This window comes from Emys orbicularis, chromosome 12 (genome assembly GCF_028017835.1).
Source record: "Emys orbicularis isolate rEmyOrb1 chromosome 12, rEmyOrb1.hap1, whole genome shotgun sequence".
In the NCBI taxonomy this organism is placed as follows: Eukaryota; Metazoa; Chordata; order Testudines; family Emydidae; genus Emys; species Emys orbicularis.
This window is the reverse complement of record NC_088694.1, coordinates 53,817,892-53,835,455: the sequence shown is the minus strand read 5'-3', so window position 1 is coordinate 53,835,455 and position 17,564 is coordinate 53,817,892. Positions and strand designations below refer to the sequence as shown.

The 17,564-nt window shown below is 44.9% G+C and overlaps 1 protein-coding gene and 1 pseudogene across 1 annotated transcript; both read left to right on the top strand.

Annotated features, from left to right (window-relative positions):
• The first annotated feature begins 8,449 nt into the window (after positions 1–8,449).
• On the top strand, positions 8,450–9,489 carry LOC135886420 (olfactory receptor 6C75-like; annotated as a pseudogene).
• A 962-nt stretch (positions 9,490–10,451) lies between these two features.
• LOC135886419 (olfactory receptor 6E1-like) lies at positions 10,452–11,399 on the top strand. Its single transcript, XM_065414173.1, has one exon. The coding sequence runs from the start codon at positions 10,452–10,454 to the stop codon at positions 11,397–11,399; it is 948 nt and encodes a 315-aa protein (XP_065270245.1).
• Positions 11,400–17,564: the final 6,165 nt, after the last annotated feature.

Below are 17,564 nucleotides of genomic sequence, written 5' to 3'. Positions count from 1 at the left end.
CTGAAGACTTTAAGAGATGGAGAATCTTTCTTTGTAGTTTGTTCCAAAAATGGAAATTATTAGGTTTTTCTTGCTGAAATGAAATACCGAACAAAATTCAGTTTACGTTGAACTAAACACCTTTACTTTCACATCTAGCTACATTTTTGGACAAAATATGATTTGAAAAGAAAAAAGGAGAGAACTTTTCATTTCAAAGATGTTAAACTGAAAGGTTTTGAATTTTTCAAAATTATTTTTTCAATATTATTCTGTCCAGTGTGAATTCAGAGAATCGTTCTGAATTCCCAAATACTTTTAGATGACCTGAAACTTCTATTTTGTACAGAAGAAATTATTCATCTGAAAAAATTCTCCCCACTCTGTTTGTAATTCCAACTTGTGTGGTTTTAACAATGTTTTAACCAGTCAATGGGTCTTGTTCTACCTTTCTGTGCTAGGGGAACTTCCTATGGAAAATGGATACAAGAAACACTTTTAGATATTCAATCCACAGGCGGGATGAATGGCTCTTTAAAGAGCCTAAAATGGCTCCTTAGTTGCTGAGATCTGTGCACATTTTATTGTATTAGTTACTTTATATCTTGTACCCTGCCTTGCTTGGGTTGTTTGTACCATTTCCCTGTTATGCTTTGTCTTTATGAAGTGTTGTTAGTAGTAGTGTTTTCTTGTTAATTCTGAGATATTTGAACAGAGATCAGCATCCCTTTCCACTGGGCATTAAATAGACAAAAATAAGAGACCCACATCCTTGTAGAGCTTATAATCTAATGAACAGTGATGTATAGTAAGGCAAAATGTTTGGGTTCCTCCTGTTGCTGTGTCGGTCCCAGGATATTAGAGACACAAGGTGGTGGAGGTGATACATTTTATTGGACCAAAGAAGCCGGTCCAGTAAAAGATACAGCTTCACCCAACACGTGTCTCTAATTTTCCTACCTCATTGTTTTGGAAATCTCACCACTGCTTTGTGTTCCTCCGCTGGGTCCGCTCTGGACTCTTCATCATTTGATAGACCCACCAGGTCCTAGCCAAACCCTACCAATCGTCTCTCAGACACTAGTAAGACATTGACTCTTTCCTGCAACTGGCCATTGATGCCAGCATGTTTTACCCCCTTTACATTCTCAAAGAAGCAGCTTCATGCTTTCCTCCATGCTACCCCGCATGATTAGGAAGAGCACCCAGTAAACATCTGCAAAGCTACATCACTGACCTTCAAACTCTCCTCGGTTGTGATTCCTTACACACACACTTGACAGCTGTTTTGCTGAGCCCACCGTGCATCATGCTGACTGATGCTATCTCATAGATTTCCCGGCCGATTCTTGTCTTATATTTTGTGACCTCTTCTGGCCAGGGGCTCTGGCTTTGTACAGTACTTAGCACAATGGGATGCTGGTCTGTGACAGGTGTTTCTAGGCTTGTCAACATCAGAGTTCTCCCCCAAGCAAATGGCTCACCATTTGCAAAGGCAAGGCTGTTTCATAGCCAAAGGCACACAAGAAAGTGTTGTGACCAGCATCACGTCCAACCATCATTGGCTGCCCTAATCCAATGGATCAGGTACACATTTTGCAGCTGGGCCTGGCTTTTCCCTGTTAGAGCGAGGGAGACTCAAACGGATGAGTTTTCATAGATTCATAGATTCTAGGACTGGAAGGGACCTCGAGAGGTCATCGAGTCCAGTCCCCTGTCCTCATGGCAGGACCAAATACTGTCTAGACCATCCCTGATAGACATTTAGCTAACCTACTCTTAAATATCTCCAGAGATGGAGATTCCACAACCTCCCTAGGCAATTTATTCCAGTGTTTAACCACCCTGACAGTTAGGAACTGTTTCCCAATGTCCAACCTAAACCTCCCTTGCTGCAGTTTAAGCCCATTGTTTCTTGTTCTATCCTTAGAGGCTAAGGTGAACAAGTTTTCTCCCCCCTCCTTATGACACCCTTTTAGATACCTGAAAACTGCTATCATGTCCCCTCTCAGTCTTCTCTTTTCCAAACTAAACAAACCCAATTCTTTCAGACTTCCTTCATAGGTCATGTTCTCTAGACCTTTAATCATTCTTTTGGCATTGTAATCCTGCCCCTTAATCACTCAGTGAGAAACCGTACTCCTAGGCATGGCCACAAGATAAATGATAGATAATAATAATAGTAGTGTATGAAACCCCGTGGGAGTTTCTCCAGGGACTTTAATAAGGTCAGGATTTCACTCTAGGTGTCTAGTTCAAATTCACTTTCAATGTCATCAAGATTCATAACTGCCCTTCGTTCCTTTGGGAATTGCCCATGTACCTGTTCAGAAAATTTCCCCAATGGAAGTGACTGAAAACAGGACCAAGAACTGAAAATCTTCCACATGAAACTCAATCACAAGTTATTCTGAGACAGCTTCATAATTGGGGTCAGACACCTGATTACTCCTGTTATTTTTTCTGTACATAAATGACATTGTATGATATGGTGTGACAGAATAATAAGGCTTCTGTTCTGAATGTGCTTCATTCTTTTGGGTCACCTTCAACTCTATTCCACGGCCAACTGGTCCTTTGGTTATTGCTGCTTTGTGGTGACTTGGATATTACATCCTCAGGAAGTGTCAAGTTTCTGTGCTTCGGTCCTGTGCTTATTTATCCTACCGTTACTCACTTTGAATAATTCCTCTCTGTGTGAGAATCCCCAGTGGAGAAACAAAGGAAGGATGTTCTTATTCACATGTAAGTGGGCTCTGAATGAGCTCTCCCCTAGTGATGAGCTGGGGAAGAGGACTTCAGGAGCTGACCTTGTTCGCATGGACAAACCCAGCCTGCGTAGGTGCTCACTGAGCACGATGGGGCTGCTTTGCCCAAATGATCATATTTGGCTGGTGTTGGATCACAAGTCGCTTTCTTATTGGGGGCAGGAGTAATCAGGGGAATTATCCTTGTTGTGTGAATCAAGGGCAGCAGAACTGTGCTTGGCATGCCCTGAGTGCGGGACTCACCCTCAGAGAAATGGCACTCCCAAGGCAGGGGACATGGGTGCCAAAGCCCAGTGAGTTGAGAGAGGCTGGATGTAGGTACTTGTACCTGGGGGTGTGGGCCCAGCCTAGGGGTCCTAGGCACCAGTTGACCCTTCCTCTCTCCACTGTGTAATTGCAGACCTGGTAAAAACTCAATGGAGAGTCTTATTGCACACCAATCGAGCTGAAATCACTGATAGCCAGGCCTAGGCATTAGGGCTCCCCCACTAAGAGCTGAAATCACGGAGATGTGTTAAGTGGGGGGCCTCAAGACATCCAAGAGAGCGCAGAACATAGTGGCGAGCGGGTGGCCGACAGAGCAGAGTGGCAAGCGGCCAGCAGGGAGGCCAGCGGAGCGGAGTGGCAAGCGGCCGGCAGGGAGGCCGGCGGAGCGGAGCGGAGTGGGAAGTGGCCGGCAGGGCGGCCGGCGGAGCGGAGCAGAGTGGCAAGTGGCCGGCAGGGCGGCCGGCGGAGCGGGGCGGAGTGGCAAGTTGTCGGCAGGGAGGCTGACGGAGCAGAATGGCAAGTGGCTGGCAGGGCGGCCGGCGGAGCAGAGTGGCAATGGGGTCAAACTACAACATCACAGATTTAGATGAAATCTCAGGAAAATCTTTCTCACTGTCAGAACAGCAGGACAATGGAACAGACGCCTCTGGAAGTTGCTGAAGCTCCTTCACTGGAGGTTTTCAAAAGGAGTCTGGAGCTATCTGTCTGGGATGGGTTAGACCCAACAAGTCCTGCATCTTGGCAGGGGGCTGGACTAGCAGGGACCGGAAGGGTCATCTAAACCTATGATTCTATGGTTGTGGTTAAGAATCTAGCATGTCTCTCAGGCGAGCTGGTTTGTACCCCACATGGCACTGAAATTCAGGGTGTGATGGGTGCCCGAATCCTTTCAAAGTCCCAGCTTTCTCACTCTGTCTCACTTCTCCGTTGTCAAAATGGGATAGTAGCCACTCTTGCGTCTCTGTAGTGTGAGGTTATCAAAGGCACTTACGCTGGACTTAAGGGATTTAGGTGCCTAATGGGGTTTTCACCAAGTCACCTAAAATGCATTGATTTCAAAGGGGGGTAGGTGCCTACTTGCTTTAAAAAATCCCACTAGGTGCCTAAATATCTTTAACAACCCAGACCTAAGTGACTTGCCTGAGGTCTGGGGCTAAAGCAGGAATTGGACACTGCTTTCTAAGAGTCCTGTTCTCATACGTTAAACACAACACCATCAGTCATATGGGCATCTAACTCTGTCCAAGTTTTCTGTAACTTTTCTGTATTTTGCCACAAAAACAAGTGAGATGGGAGATGGTGACAGAACCCACTGACTTCTCCATGTGGAAGAGAGAGAGACATAACATTGTCCTGCTCTTTCCTAAAACTTTCAGTAGAATGGATCAGACGTGAGTTCTCTGAATGTTGTCAGCAAACTCATTAGTAAACTCAGAGGTCCCACCCAGCAATGAGGGACGAGAATACCGGAGATTACAACTCATAAATGGGACCTGGAAAAGGAGGGATTATTTGACAGACCACCCAAGTTTATCCCAGTGTCCTGTTGTACAGATAGCCATAAATCGACAGACCTATTTTGGAGCATCTCAATTCAGCACCTGCAGGCTTTGGGAAGTAGTTTGGTTCATGTTCCATGTAATTTTAAGGTCTCCATCATTGCTGAGTGTGAGTGAGAATGCACCGGGTGTGATTGCAGGGGGGCTTTGAACGAAATCATGATCCAAAGAGCTTTGTTGGGTAATCTGTTTGTTTTGTGTTATGAGATTGAGATCCCCTGGCTGGGATCCCAATCCCACTGGGCTAGGCAAAGAGGGTCACTCTCCTAGTATAGGGGTGAAATGTGACACATAGACATGGATATGATAATCAAATAGTTGGGGGGACAGGAGAATAGATATAGAAGTGAGAACATGATGGTAAATTTGATAAGCAACAGTAGCACACAGCAGATGATAATCTTTATTGTTTCCTAGTTATCATGGCATTGGTGATATGTATTTGAAGGTGAACAATGTGGTGGTTTTGCAGATTTTTGCAAGGTATCAGTCTTTGAGGCTTGCTTTCACCTTAGGATACAGAATGGTGCTACCATTATCTTTGGAATCCCTTAATGGGATATATTTAATTAGGAAGCTTTAAGATTGATTTCATTTTGTTGGTCAAGTTATGGCTGGTGTCCTGGAGCCCAAGACCCTGCAAAAAATTCTACAACCCCCAGCTGTAAACCCAACCAAAGAGATGATCTGACTTACTGCAAAATGGGCACCTCAGAGGAAGAAGGGGCCGTCATGCACCGTGTATTCAAACTCCTAGAGAAATATTGTTGAAAGAGGAAGGGTTTGGAGATGCACACAGGACGTTCTCTGGGGAAAAAAAAAGACAGGTTCTGTTTGTGATGCAGAAAGCAGCCATCCCTGTAGGTGAACATGTGTGTCCTCATGCTCCAGTCTCCAACTCTGTAATTCCCTCTGCACGGACACCAGAATCTTAGCAGCATTGACCGAGAGCCCACTAGAGCCAACGGGAAACTCTCTATTGACTTTGAAGAGCTCTGGATCCGATCCTGATGGTCTAAGCTGGTGATCTGACTGATTTTAAAATCTAGCCATTCTAACTTGCTTCTATTCAATACAAGTGGAGGCGGGTGTCTATGCGGGAAAGGAATGAATTATGAAACCAGGGATTTAGAATAAATCCTTCCTAATTAGTAACCCATGTGTCATGTTAGAACAATGTATACCTGAATCCAAAACCAGCCTGAAGCAATAGCTCACAGAGAAACATGAGCATCTCCCATTCACTTCTATAGGACTTTGAAAACCAATGACGTTATCTTCAGTGGCAGCAGAGCTGTCTATCTTGCCACCTATCCCTTGAGCAGAAAGATACAGACAACTTACCTTTGGGTGTAGAGTCTGATTTCAGGGTGGGGTGTAATAGGACAGATAATTGCTATGACAGTTCTTTGGGGTGGACAAGAATGTGACCCTGTCATCAATCCTGGGCACAATGACAAAGCGGCTAATATGGGATTTGATTAATATAGAATTAAAGGAGGGCAATAGAACTAATTCCGATCAGCATGGGCTTATGGAAAAGAAATTCTGTAAAAGTAATTGGAATTTTTTTTGGATGTGATTAGAAGTTTGATTGATAGAGGTGATAATCTCCGACTTCTGCAAGGCATTTGACGTGGTACAGAAAGACACAGAGTCACAGAAAGGAAGAGCTGGAAGGGTCCTCCAGAGGTCATCTAGTCCAGATCCCTGTGCTGAGGCAGAATTAAGTATGCCTAGACCACCCCTGACAAATCTTTGACTAACCTGCTCTTAAATACCTTTAATGACAGGGATTTCACAACCTCCTGGGGTAACCTATTCCAGTACTTAACTATCCTTCATGTTAGAAAGTTTTCTCTAATATCGAATCTAAATCTCCCTAGCTGCAGATTAAGCCCTTTTCTTCTAGTCCTACATTCAATGGACATGAAGAACCACTGGTCATTGTCCTCTTTAGAGCAGCCTTTAATGTATTTAAAGACTGTTACCGAGTCTCCCCTCAGTCTTCTTTTCTCAAAACTGAATAGGCCTTGTTTATTTTAACCTTTCCTCATAGGTCAGGTTTTCTAAATCTTGTATCATTTTGGTTTCTCTCCTCTGGACTCTCTCCAATTTGTCCACATCTTTCTTTTAAGTGAGGCATCCAGATCCGGACACTGTAGTCCAGCCCAGGTCTCACGAGTGACAAGAAGAGTGGGACAATTACCTCCCAAGTCTTACAGCAACACCACTATATTATTACACCCCAGAGTTATATTAGCCTTTTTTTTGCAGCAGCATCACATTATTGGCTCATGCTCAATTTGCGATCTACTCTGACCCCTACCTGCTTTTCAGCAGTATCACCTCTTAGTCCCCATTTTGCAGTTGTGCATTGGATTTTTTTTTCTTCCTAAGTGTTGTACCTTCCACTTGTCTTTATTGAATTTCAACTTGTACATTTCATAGATTATTAGGGTTGGAAGGGACCTCAGGAGGTCATCTAGTCCAACTCCCTGCTCAAAGCAGGACCAATCCCCAACTCCCTAAATGGCCCCCTCAAGGACTGAACTCACAACCCTGGGTTTAGTAGGCCAATGCTCAAACCACTGAGCTATCCCTCTCCAATTTGGAGAGGACATTTTGAATACTAATCCTGTCCTCAAAAATGCTAGCAACCCCTCCCAGCTTGGTGTCATCCACAAATGTAGTAAGCCTACTCTCCACTCCATTATCTAAGTCATTAATGAAAATATTGAAAAGTATCAGAGCAAGGACACACTGTTGTGGGAGTCCGCTGGCTAGGTCCTCCCACTTTGACAGTGAATCATTGATAACTGTGCTTTGAGTATAGTCTTTCAATTAATTTTGCACCCACCTTATATTTCATCTGGACCACATTTTCCTAATTTGCCTGTGAGAATGTCATGTGGGACTGTGTCAAAAGCATTAACTAAAATCAGGATATATCACATCTAGAGGTTCCCAACTATCCACCAGGCCAGTAACTGTGCCAAGGGACATTAGATTTGTATGGCATGATTTGTTCTTCACAAATCCATGCTGGCTGTTACTTAAAACCCTATTATCCTCTAAGTGCTTTAAATTTGATCGTTTAAGAATTTGTTCCAGTATCTTTCCAGGTAACAAAGTTAGGCTGACTGGTCTATAATTCCCCATGTCCCTTTCTTCCCCTTTTCTAAAGACAGATACTATTTTTGATTAGATTTTTGACATTGTGATTAAGAAACTAGAATGATACACAATTAACACAGTACACATTAAATGGATTACACAGTGTCTAAGTGAAAGGACTCCAAATGGAAATGTATCAGGGCAATCATCACTGAGTGGGTATGTTTTTACTGGGGTCGATTCTTGGTCGTGTACTTTTAAATATTTTCATCAATGAGATGGAAAGAACACAAACAAATAAAAATTAGCAGTGAGGGCATTTCATCATTGAAACAACTTTCTGAGCTTTGCGGTGGATTTTCCACCATCACATTTTTTAAAATGATAATGTGATGTTTTTCGAAAGGAGGGGCAGAACAGGAGTTAATTCAGGGAAAGGTCTCTGGCTTGTGTTATACAGGAGATCAGACTAGATTATCAGAATGGTGCCCTCTAGATTTATAATCTGTGTTTCTATGAACAAAAAGTTAAAATGTATGGTTTTTAAAAAGAAAATATTTTCATTTTTCCTTCCCCTCCAGCTCTCTCTCTCCCGCCCTCTTTGCAATTATCAGTGATTGTCCTCTGAGATCCTCTGCTCGGTTCTAATTTCTCTGTCAGGATCTTTTCATAGAACCCAAGTCTGCTGGGCACCGACCTCCCATTGAAGAGATGTTTTCTATTTAGACATGGAGTTTCCCCTGAGCGTATTCTGTCCCCATGGTGCTATCCACTCTGGTTTTGATGTTTGTATTTTTTTTCTTTAAAGATGAGCCAAAAACGAAGAACCAGACCACTGTGGAGGAGTTCATCCTCTTGGGCTTGTCCAGCAACCGTCGTTTAAACATCATCCTGTGTGTGGTTCTATTAGTTGTCTTCCTGCTGTCCATAATGGGAAACATCATTGTTGTCACCCTCACCCTCAGGGACCATCGCCTCCAGTCCCCCATGTACTTCTTCCTCAGCAACTTCTGCCTCTTGGAAATCTGCTTCACCTCCGTCGTCATGCCCAGGTTCCTCTACAGCCTCCTGACAGAGAGAAAATCTATTCCCCTCCCTGGTTGTTTCCTTCAACTGTTGTTGTTCTTCCTCCTGAGTGCCTCTATGTTTTGCCATGGGAGTTGTCATGATCTTTGACCGCTATGTGGCTATCTGCCGCCCCTTGTGTTACAGCACCATCATGAATGGCAGGATCTGCTTCCAGTTAGTGCTGGGCTGCTGGGTGATGAGTTTTCTCTTAACCTTTCCTCCAACATTTATGGTTGTGTTCTTGCCGTTCTGTGGCCCCAATGTCATAAACCACTTCTACTGCGATACAGCCGCATTGCTCCAACTCTCCTGCAGGGACACATTGAGGTAATGCTCTTGGTTGCAGCTGTAGTGGTCTTACCTGGCACTTTAACAGTCACCATAATTTCCTATGGCTGTATCATCTGTACTATCATGCGCATCACGTCCACCACAGGAAGGAAAAAGGCCTTTTCAATCTGCTTGCTCACCTCACGGTTGTTGTGATATTGTAGAGTAGCGCCATCTTCAGGTACATCCGACCAGGTCAGCGGGGCACTCGGGACTTTGACAAAGATGTGTCTTTTCTGTACTGTGTGTTGGCCTCGCTGTTTATCCCCTACATTTACGCTCGCCACAAAGAACAAGTCAAACAGGGTCTGAGGGACATCTGTGGCCAAGCATTTTCTAAGTGCCTACGGTTAGGTCCATCAATTGCAATTAGCCAGGATGGGCAGGGATGGTGTCCCTAGCCTCTGCTTGCCAGAAGCTGGGAATGGGCGACAGGGGATGGATCAGTGGATGATGACCTGTTCTGTTCGTTCCCTCTGGGGCACCTGGCATTGGCCACTGTCAGAAGACAGGATACTGTGCTAGATGGACCTTTGGTCTGACTCAGTATGGCTTTTCTTATGTTCTTATGTTATGTAAGGTAGAGGGTGATAAATTGTTCTTCTTACCCACAGAGGACAGGACAAGAAGTAATGGGCAAAAATTGCAGCAAGGGAGGATTAGACTGGCCATTAGGAAAAATCTCCTAACCATCAGGCTAGTTAAGGACTGAAACAAATTGCCTAAGGAGGTTGTGGTATCTCCGACATTGGAGGTTTTTAAGAAGAGGTTAGACAAACACCTGTCAGGGATGGTGTAGATAATACTTAGTTCTTCCTCAGGGAAGGGGACTGGACTAGATGACCACTCAAGGTCTCTCCCATGCCTACATTTCTAGGATTCTATGATTTTGGGGGCAAGAAAAAGCAAAAAAAGAGATGGAATTGTTTTCCTTATGTTCTAGCCATTTGTTTTCTTTTCAGACAGTAAAGCTGTGACCAAAAAAAAAAAAGCCCCAAACTTTCTGAGTTTGTCCTGGTATCCTCAGGGATGCTGCAGCACTCATTAGCTAATTGGTCTCTGAAGGAATTGCAGTACCAGTAGAAGTGGGAAAAGAACCATGGGAATTGGAAATAAATAAAGGGGGACTGGAAATAGTGTTGGGCATTTGCTGCAGGTAACAATCATAACAAGCAATCACCATGCTCGGTTTCATTGCAAGACCTTGATTTCATACATCTAAACGAGGGCATTGCAACATCAGAGCTACATTAGTAAAACTTATTACTTCTAACACAAGTTCTCTAGATGATCCATTGCTAAATATCGTAGATCACTTGAAATTTGTATTTTTATTCAAACACAGTGTAAGTGAGCAGCCACCATGGAGAACCAAACTGCAGTGACAGAGTTTATCCTTCTGGGCTTCACAGATGTTCGCTGGCTGCAGATCCTGCTCTTCGTTTTGTTCCTCATCACCTATGTCTTGACCTTAGCTGGAAACATTCTCATTATCTCCATCACTCTGGTGGACCGGCGCCTCCAGACGCCCATGTATTTTTTCCTCAGGAATTTCTCACTTTTGGAGATCAGCTTCACCTTGGCCTCCATCCCGAAAGTTTTGTTCAACCTGGCATCGGGTCATAAGTCAATATCTGTGGCTGGGTGCTTTGCACAATGTTTATTTTATCTCACTGTGGGCACTGCTGAGTTTCTCCTGCTGGCGGCCATGTCCTTTGACCGATACATGGCCATCTGCAACCCCCTGCAATACACATCCATCATGAACAGTCACTTCTGTAACTGGCTGGTGCTGGGCTCTTGGCTTATTGGTTTCGGGTATGTGCTCGTCCCACTTGTTCTATTGTTCCGGTTGCCATTCTGTGGCCCCAACATCATTAACCATTTCTTCTGTGACAACTCTGAATTGCTTAAACTTGCCTGCACAGACACCTGGCTCCTAGGACTCCTGCATTTCCTCTTTGCCACAGGCAGCATATTGGGCACTTTAGCCGTCACTGTCTTCTCCTATTTCAAGATCATCTCCACGGTGATGCACATCCCCTCCACGGCCGAGAGGCAGAAAGCTTTCTCCACCTGCGCCTCTCAAATCACCGTGATCTCCATCTCCTATGGCAGCTGCATTTTCATGTATGTCACGCCCACATGGAGCAGCAGGCTGGACTTGAGCAGGGCTGTGGCTGTTCTTAACAACGTTGTGTCCCCTCTGCTCAACCCCTTCATCTTCAGCCTAAGGAACAAACAGGTGAAAGAGGCCTTGAGGGACACACTCAGCCAGAGCAAGGTATTTTCTAAGAATCCAAAGATGTAACACAAGGTGACAAATGCAAACAATGATTGATCGATCAATCTAATCTATCATCTGATCTTATCTATCTATCTATCTATCTATCTATCTATCTATCTATCTATCTATCTATCTAATAAAGGTACATACCCATTTCAAATTATGTTGAGTGGGGACGTCCGGAACAGGAAGAAAGGTTTCAGACCCTGGCCCTCTACTACTGAGGCCTTGGACCTTGCCTTTGCACAGTGCTTTTCAAATAATCCAAAGTCTTTACCCTTCAGACAGCAAACCTGGTTTTGTTTCTAACATAAGAATGGCCCTACTGGGTCAGACCAAAGGTCCTTCTAGCCCAGTATCCTGTCTAATGACAGTGGCCAGTGCCAGGTGCCCCAGAGGGAATGAACAGAACAGGTAATCACCGAGGGATCCAGCCCCTGTCGCCTATTCCCAGCTTCTGACAAACAGAGGTAGGGACACCATCCCTGCCCATCCTGGCTAATAGCCATTGATGTACCTATCCTCCATGAATTTATCTAGTTCTTTTTTGAACCCTGTTATAGACTTGGCCTTCCCAACATCCTCTGGCAAGGAGTTCCACAGGTTGACTATGCGTTGTGTGAAAAAATACTTCCTTTTGTTTGTTTTACACCTGCTGCCTATTAATTTCATGTGGTGACCCCTAGTTCTTGTGTTATGAGAAGTAGTAAACAACACTTCCTTATCTACTTTCTCCACACCAATCATGATTTTATAGACATCTGTCATATCCCCCTTAGCCGTCTCTTTTCCAAGCTGAAAAGCCCCAGTCTTATTAATCTCTCCTCATACAGAAACCGTTCCATACCCCTAATAATTTTTGTTACCCTTTTCTGAACCTTTTCCAATTCCAATAAATCTTTTTTGAGATGGGGCGACCACATCTGCACACAGTATTCAAGATGTGGGCATACCATGGATTTATATAGAGGCAACATGATATTTTCTCTCCTATTATCTATCCCTTTCTTAATTATTCCCAGCATTCTGTTCGCTTTTTTGACTGCCGCTGCACACTGAGTGGATGTTTTCAAAGAACTATCCACAATGACTCCAAGATCTCTTTCTTGAGTGGTAACAGCTAATTTAGATCCCATCATTTTATACGTATAGTTGGGATTATGCTCTCTACTTCTACAATGATCAACACCCCCTGAAATACACCTTTCAAGATCCATGGACCTTACATGCCTATCATAACATGTGGCGTTATGGGGGGATGGATCACTCCGTGATTACCTGTTCTGTTCATTCCCTCTGGGCACCTGGCATTGGCCACTGTTGGAAGACAGGACACTGGGCTAGATGGACCATTGGTCTGACCCAGTCTGGCCGTTCTTATGTTCCTCATCTAGTGCACTATATGGCCCAATAACTACCATGTGAGTTAAATCAGACAATCACTATGCTCTCGAATGAACTCTCACAGAACAATGCTAAAATACAAAAACACCGCATCACCCCATGGCAAACACTTTTCACAAAGTGATTACACCATGCCCAACCTCTCAGTACTCAAAGGAAACCTGCACAACACTTGCAAAGTTTTGAATTTAAGATCCCAGGCACATCTTTTGAAAGACACTACAAATCATGGTCATAATAAAGACACTGGATTTATGGCTTATTACAATAGCCGGTAACTCACTAATCCCCCTTTTTTTGTCCTATGACTGCAGGGGTGTTAACTGGCCACTTCACCTTGTGCCTTGTGTCTTTCACCAACAGAAGCTGATCCAATAAAATATATCACCTCACCCAATTTGTCTCTCTCATATCCTGGGACCAACATGGATGCAACACTTCAAACATTTAAATTGCATTGACAGACAATGAGGTTTAAACTTTTTAAAAGGCTGGGACAGAGAGAATAAAGCTGGAATTTTCAAAGGTGCCTAAGAGATCTAAACACCCAACTTTTATTCATTCAAATGGATTTTATGTGTGTAAATCTCTTAGGTGGCTTTGAACATCTGAATCTAAGGGCTAGGCTGTTTAGGCATTCCTGCACTCAATGTTGCAATGCCAAATTGATTTAGGAGCTAAAAACACAGATTAAAAAAAAAATTATGGCCCTTAAATTTCAACCCAAGTAGCTACTCAAATTTCAGGGTCCTGGGGCTGTTCTACTTGGAACTAGAAATTGATGGAGTCTGGTATTTTCTTTGATTCAATCTTGTTTATTTACAAGGAATGTACAAAGTTCTGTTTATTTGAACACAGGCGGAACCACGAACAAAAGGAGAAGTTTCTTAGCTTCCAGCCCCCCGTCTTTTTAACCAACACCAGACCCAAAAGCTCTCACTCCAGCTTTTTCCAGAGTCCCACTGACCTTCCAGGCTACTGCTTGCTTTTTGCCTCTGCCTTTCTCTCTGAATTCTTATCTGCCTTTGTCATAACTATAAAGGGAAGGGTGACAGCTCTCCTGTGTACAGTGCTATGGAATCCCTCCTAGCCAGAGACTCCAAATCCTTTTACCTGTAAAGGGTTAAGAAGCTCGGGTAACCTGGCTGACACCTGACCCCAAGGACCAATAAGGGGACAAGATACTTTCAAATCTTGGGGGGGGAAAGGTTTTTGTGTGTGTCCTTTGTTTAAGGGGTTGTTCGCTCTTGGGACTGAGAGGGACCAGACATCAATCCAGGTTCTCCCCATCTTTCTAAACAAGTCTCTCTTATTTCAAAATTGTAAGTAAAAGCCAGGCAAGGCGTCTTAGATTTACTTTGTTTTTCTCAGCTTGTAAATGTACCTTTTACTAGAGTGCTTATCTTTGTTTGCTACACTCTGAACCTAAGACAGAGGGGAGTCCACTAAGCTCTTTAAGTTTGATTACCCTGTAAAGTTATTTTCCATACTGATTTTACAGAGATGATTTTTACCTTTTTCTTTAATTAAAAGCCTTCTTTTTAAGAACCTGATTGATTTCTCCTTGTTTTAAGATCCAAAGGGGGTTTGGATCTGTATTCACCAGGAGTTGGTGAAAGGAAGGAGGGGGGAAGGGTCAATTTCTCCTTATTTAAGATCCAAGGAGTTTGGATCTGTATTCACCAGGGAATTGGTGAAGGTCTCTCCAGGCTACCCAGGAAAGGGAATTAGCTTTGGGATGGTGGCAGCGGACCAGAACTAAGCTGGTAGTTAAGCTTAGAAGTTTTCATGCAGGCCCCTACATTTGTACCCTAAAGTTCAAAGTGGGGATACAGCCTTGACATGGTGGCACAGCGGTGGGATCGTTTTAAACCCAAAAGCCAGTAAGAGATTTTTTTTTCCTTCTAGCTGCTCGGAGAGCAGAGCTGAAGGTAGATGCATATCTTATCTCTCCTTGCCTGAAGGCAGAGGTGTTAAGTTTTTTTAACAAGGTCCTTTGTTAAGAGAACGGTTCAATAAGTGAGCAAACTTTGATCTGGTAAAGGTAATTTACAATCTGAATTGTTTTTTTTTTCTTTTTACATCCTCGGAAGTAGCTAGTTAGAAAGTCTCTGTTAACTCAGCAGCACTCAGCAGGAGCCTGAGCTAAATACATCCCAGTTTCAGTCAACTGCAGAGGGTGTGACCCAGCACAAGAAAACAGGAAAATGACTACCAAAGAAGCAGCTAACAAAATAGAACTGGCCAAACTAGAAGCAGAAGAAAATGAAAGAAAACATCAAAGACTGCTTCAAATTAAAAAACTTGAAGAGGAGGCCCACAAGAGAGAGATGGAGCTGGAAAAAGCCAAAGAAAAAGCCAAAGAGGAGGCCCACAAGAGAGAGATGGAGCTGGAAAAAGCCAAACATGACAGAGAAGAGAAAGCCAAACAGGAGGCCCATGAAAGAGAAGAAAAAGCCAAACAGGAGGCCCATAAAAGAGAGATGGAGCTGAAAGAAAAAGAGATGGAACTGGAAGCAGCAAGGACTAGGCAGGGTGCATCAGACCATCCTAACAACTCCTCTCCAGGTACCACTTCCCACCCCAGGAAATTCCCCACCTACAAGGCAGGCGATGATGCTGAGGCCTTCTTAGAAAATTTTGAAAGGGCCTGCCTTGGATACGACATCCCTCCAACCCAGTACATGGTAGAGCTGAGGCCGCAGCTCAGTGGACCCTTAGCAGAGGTGGCGGCTGAAATGCCTAAGGAACACATGAACAGTTATGAACTTTTTAAAAACAAGGCCATAATCAGAATGGGGCTAACACCTGAGCATGCCCGTCGGCGGTTCAGAGCCCTAAGGTGGAAACCGGATGTGTCATTTACCCGACATGCCTACCACATTGGGAAAAATTGGGATGCCTGGATATCAGGAGCAAATGTTAAATCTACGGAAGAGTTGCCCTTCCTATTGCAAATGGAGCAGTTTTTAGAGGGTGTTCCTGAGGAAATAGAAAGGTACATCCTAGATGGGAAGCCCAAAACTGTAACCGAGGCGGGGGAGATTGGAGCCAAATGGGTGGAGGTGACAGAAAAGAAAAAGCTAGTAGCAGTTGGAGCGAATATCAGAAGGGGCAAGCCGAAACAAAACCTTATCACCGGGAACAACCCAAGGCCCCACCCACATCCCAAGGGAAACCCCAGACGCCTTCTCACCCCACCACACCAGTCTCCATCAACCAACATCGCCCCGGTGATACCTTAGCAGGGCGATGTTTTAAATGTAATGAACTGGGGCATATAAAGGCTCACTGCCCCAAGAACCCCAACCGATTACAGTTCATTACACCCCAATCACACCAAAGAACCCCAGACCCAGATGCCTCTCTCATACCCTCGGAGCGAAGGGAAACCTTGAGAGTGGGCGGAAAGAAGGTTATCGCTTGGAGGGACACTGGGGCACAAGTGTCAACTATTCACCAATCCCTAGTGGACCCCAAACTCATCAACCCGGAGGCTACAGTGACAATTCAACCCTTCGTGTCACAGTCTGTAACCTTGCCTACAGCCAAGTTGCATGTCCAGTACAAGGGCTGGTCAGGAATGTGGACTTTTGCAGTCTATGACAATTATCCCATTCCCATGCTGCTGGGGGAAGACTTGGCCAACCATGTGAAGCTAGGCAAGAGGGTGGGAATAGTCACCCGCAGCCAGGCTAAGCAAGCTTTCACCCCCATCCCTGTTCCTGAGCCATCCCCCAGGGCCCCGTCTGTGTTACCGGAGACCCAAACACAGGTGGTGGAACCGGATCCCCTGCCAACGACTGCAACAGCCGTAGTGGATCCAATCCCAGAGACCCAGCCAAAGCCAGTCCCAGAACCGGAACTGGCAACGCAACCAGCACCAGAACCATTGCCAGCACTGAGTCCAGCGCTTGCAACCCCGTCTACAACTCCAATGCCAGAGGGCACCAGCGAGCCTAAACGGGTGGAAGCAGCAGATAACCCTACCCAAGAGGCTCAGCCAGAGCCTGAAATACCACATAGTGCACCAGCGGACAGCGGTTCACAGTCAATGGAAAAAGCCCCAGCACCTGCATCGCTTCCAGAGGAACCAAGCCCCAGTCCACAGTCCAAGGAGGAACTGATGTCTCCAGCATCAAGGGAACAGTTCCAGGCCGAGCAGGAAGCAGATGACAGCCTTCAGAAAGCTTGGGCGGCGGCGCGGAGCACCCCACCGCCTCTCAGCTCTTCTAACCGATCCCGGTTTGTTGTAGAAAAAGGACTTTTATACAAGGAGACTCTTTCTGGTGGGCACCAGGAAGACTGGCATCCTCAAAGACAGTTGGTAGTTCCCACTAAGTATCGGGTAAAACTCTTGAGCTTAGCCCATGATCATCCCAGTGGCCATTCTGGGGTGAACAGAACCAAAGACCGGTTGGGGAAGTCCTTCCACTGGGAGGGAATGGGCAAGGACGTTGCTAATTATGTCCGGTCTTGTGAGGTGTGCCAACGAGTGGGAAAGCCCCAAGACCAGGTTAAAGCCCCTCTCCAGCCACTACCCATAATTGAGGTCCAATTTCAGCGAGTAGCTGTGGATATCCTGGGTCCTTTCCCAAAGAAGACACCCAGAGGAAAGCAGTACGTACTGACTTTCATGGATTTTGCTACCCGATGGCCGGAAGCTGTACCCTTAAGCAACACCAAGGCTAAAAGTGTGTGCCAGGCATTAGCAGACATTTTTGCCAGGGTAGGTTGGCCCTCCAACATCCTTACAGATTCGGGAACTAATTTCCTGGCAGGGAA

Coding starts and splice junctions, on each gene's coding strand:
- LOC135886419 (XM_065414173.1), top strand. CDS start 10,452: ATGGAGAACCAAACTGCAGTGACAGAGTTTATCCTTCTGGGCTTCACA.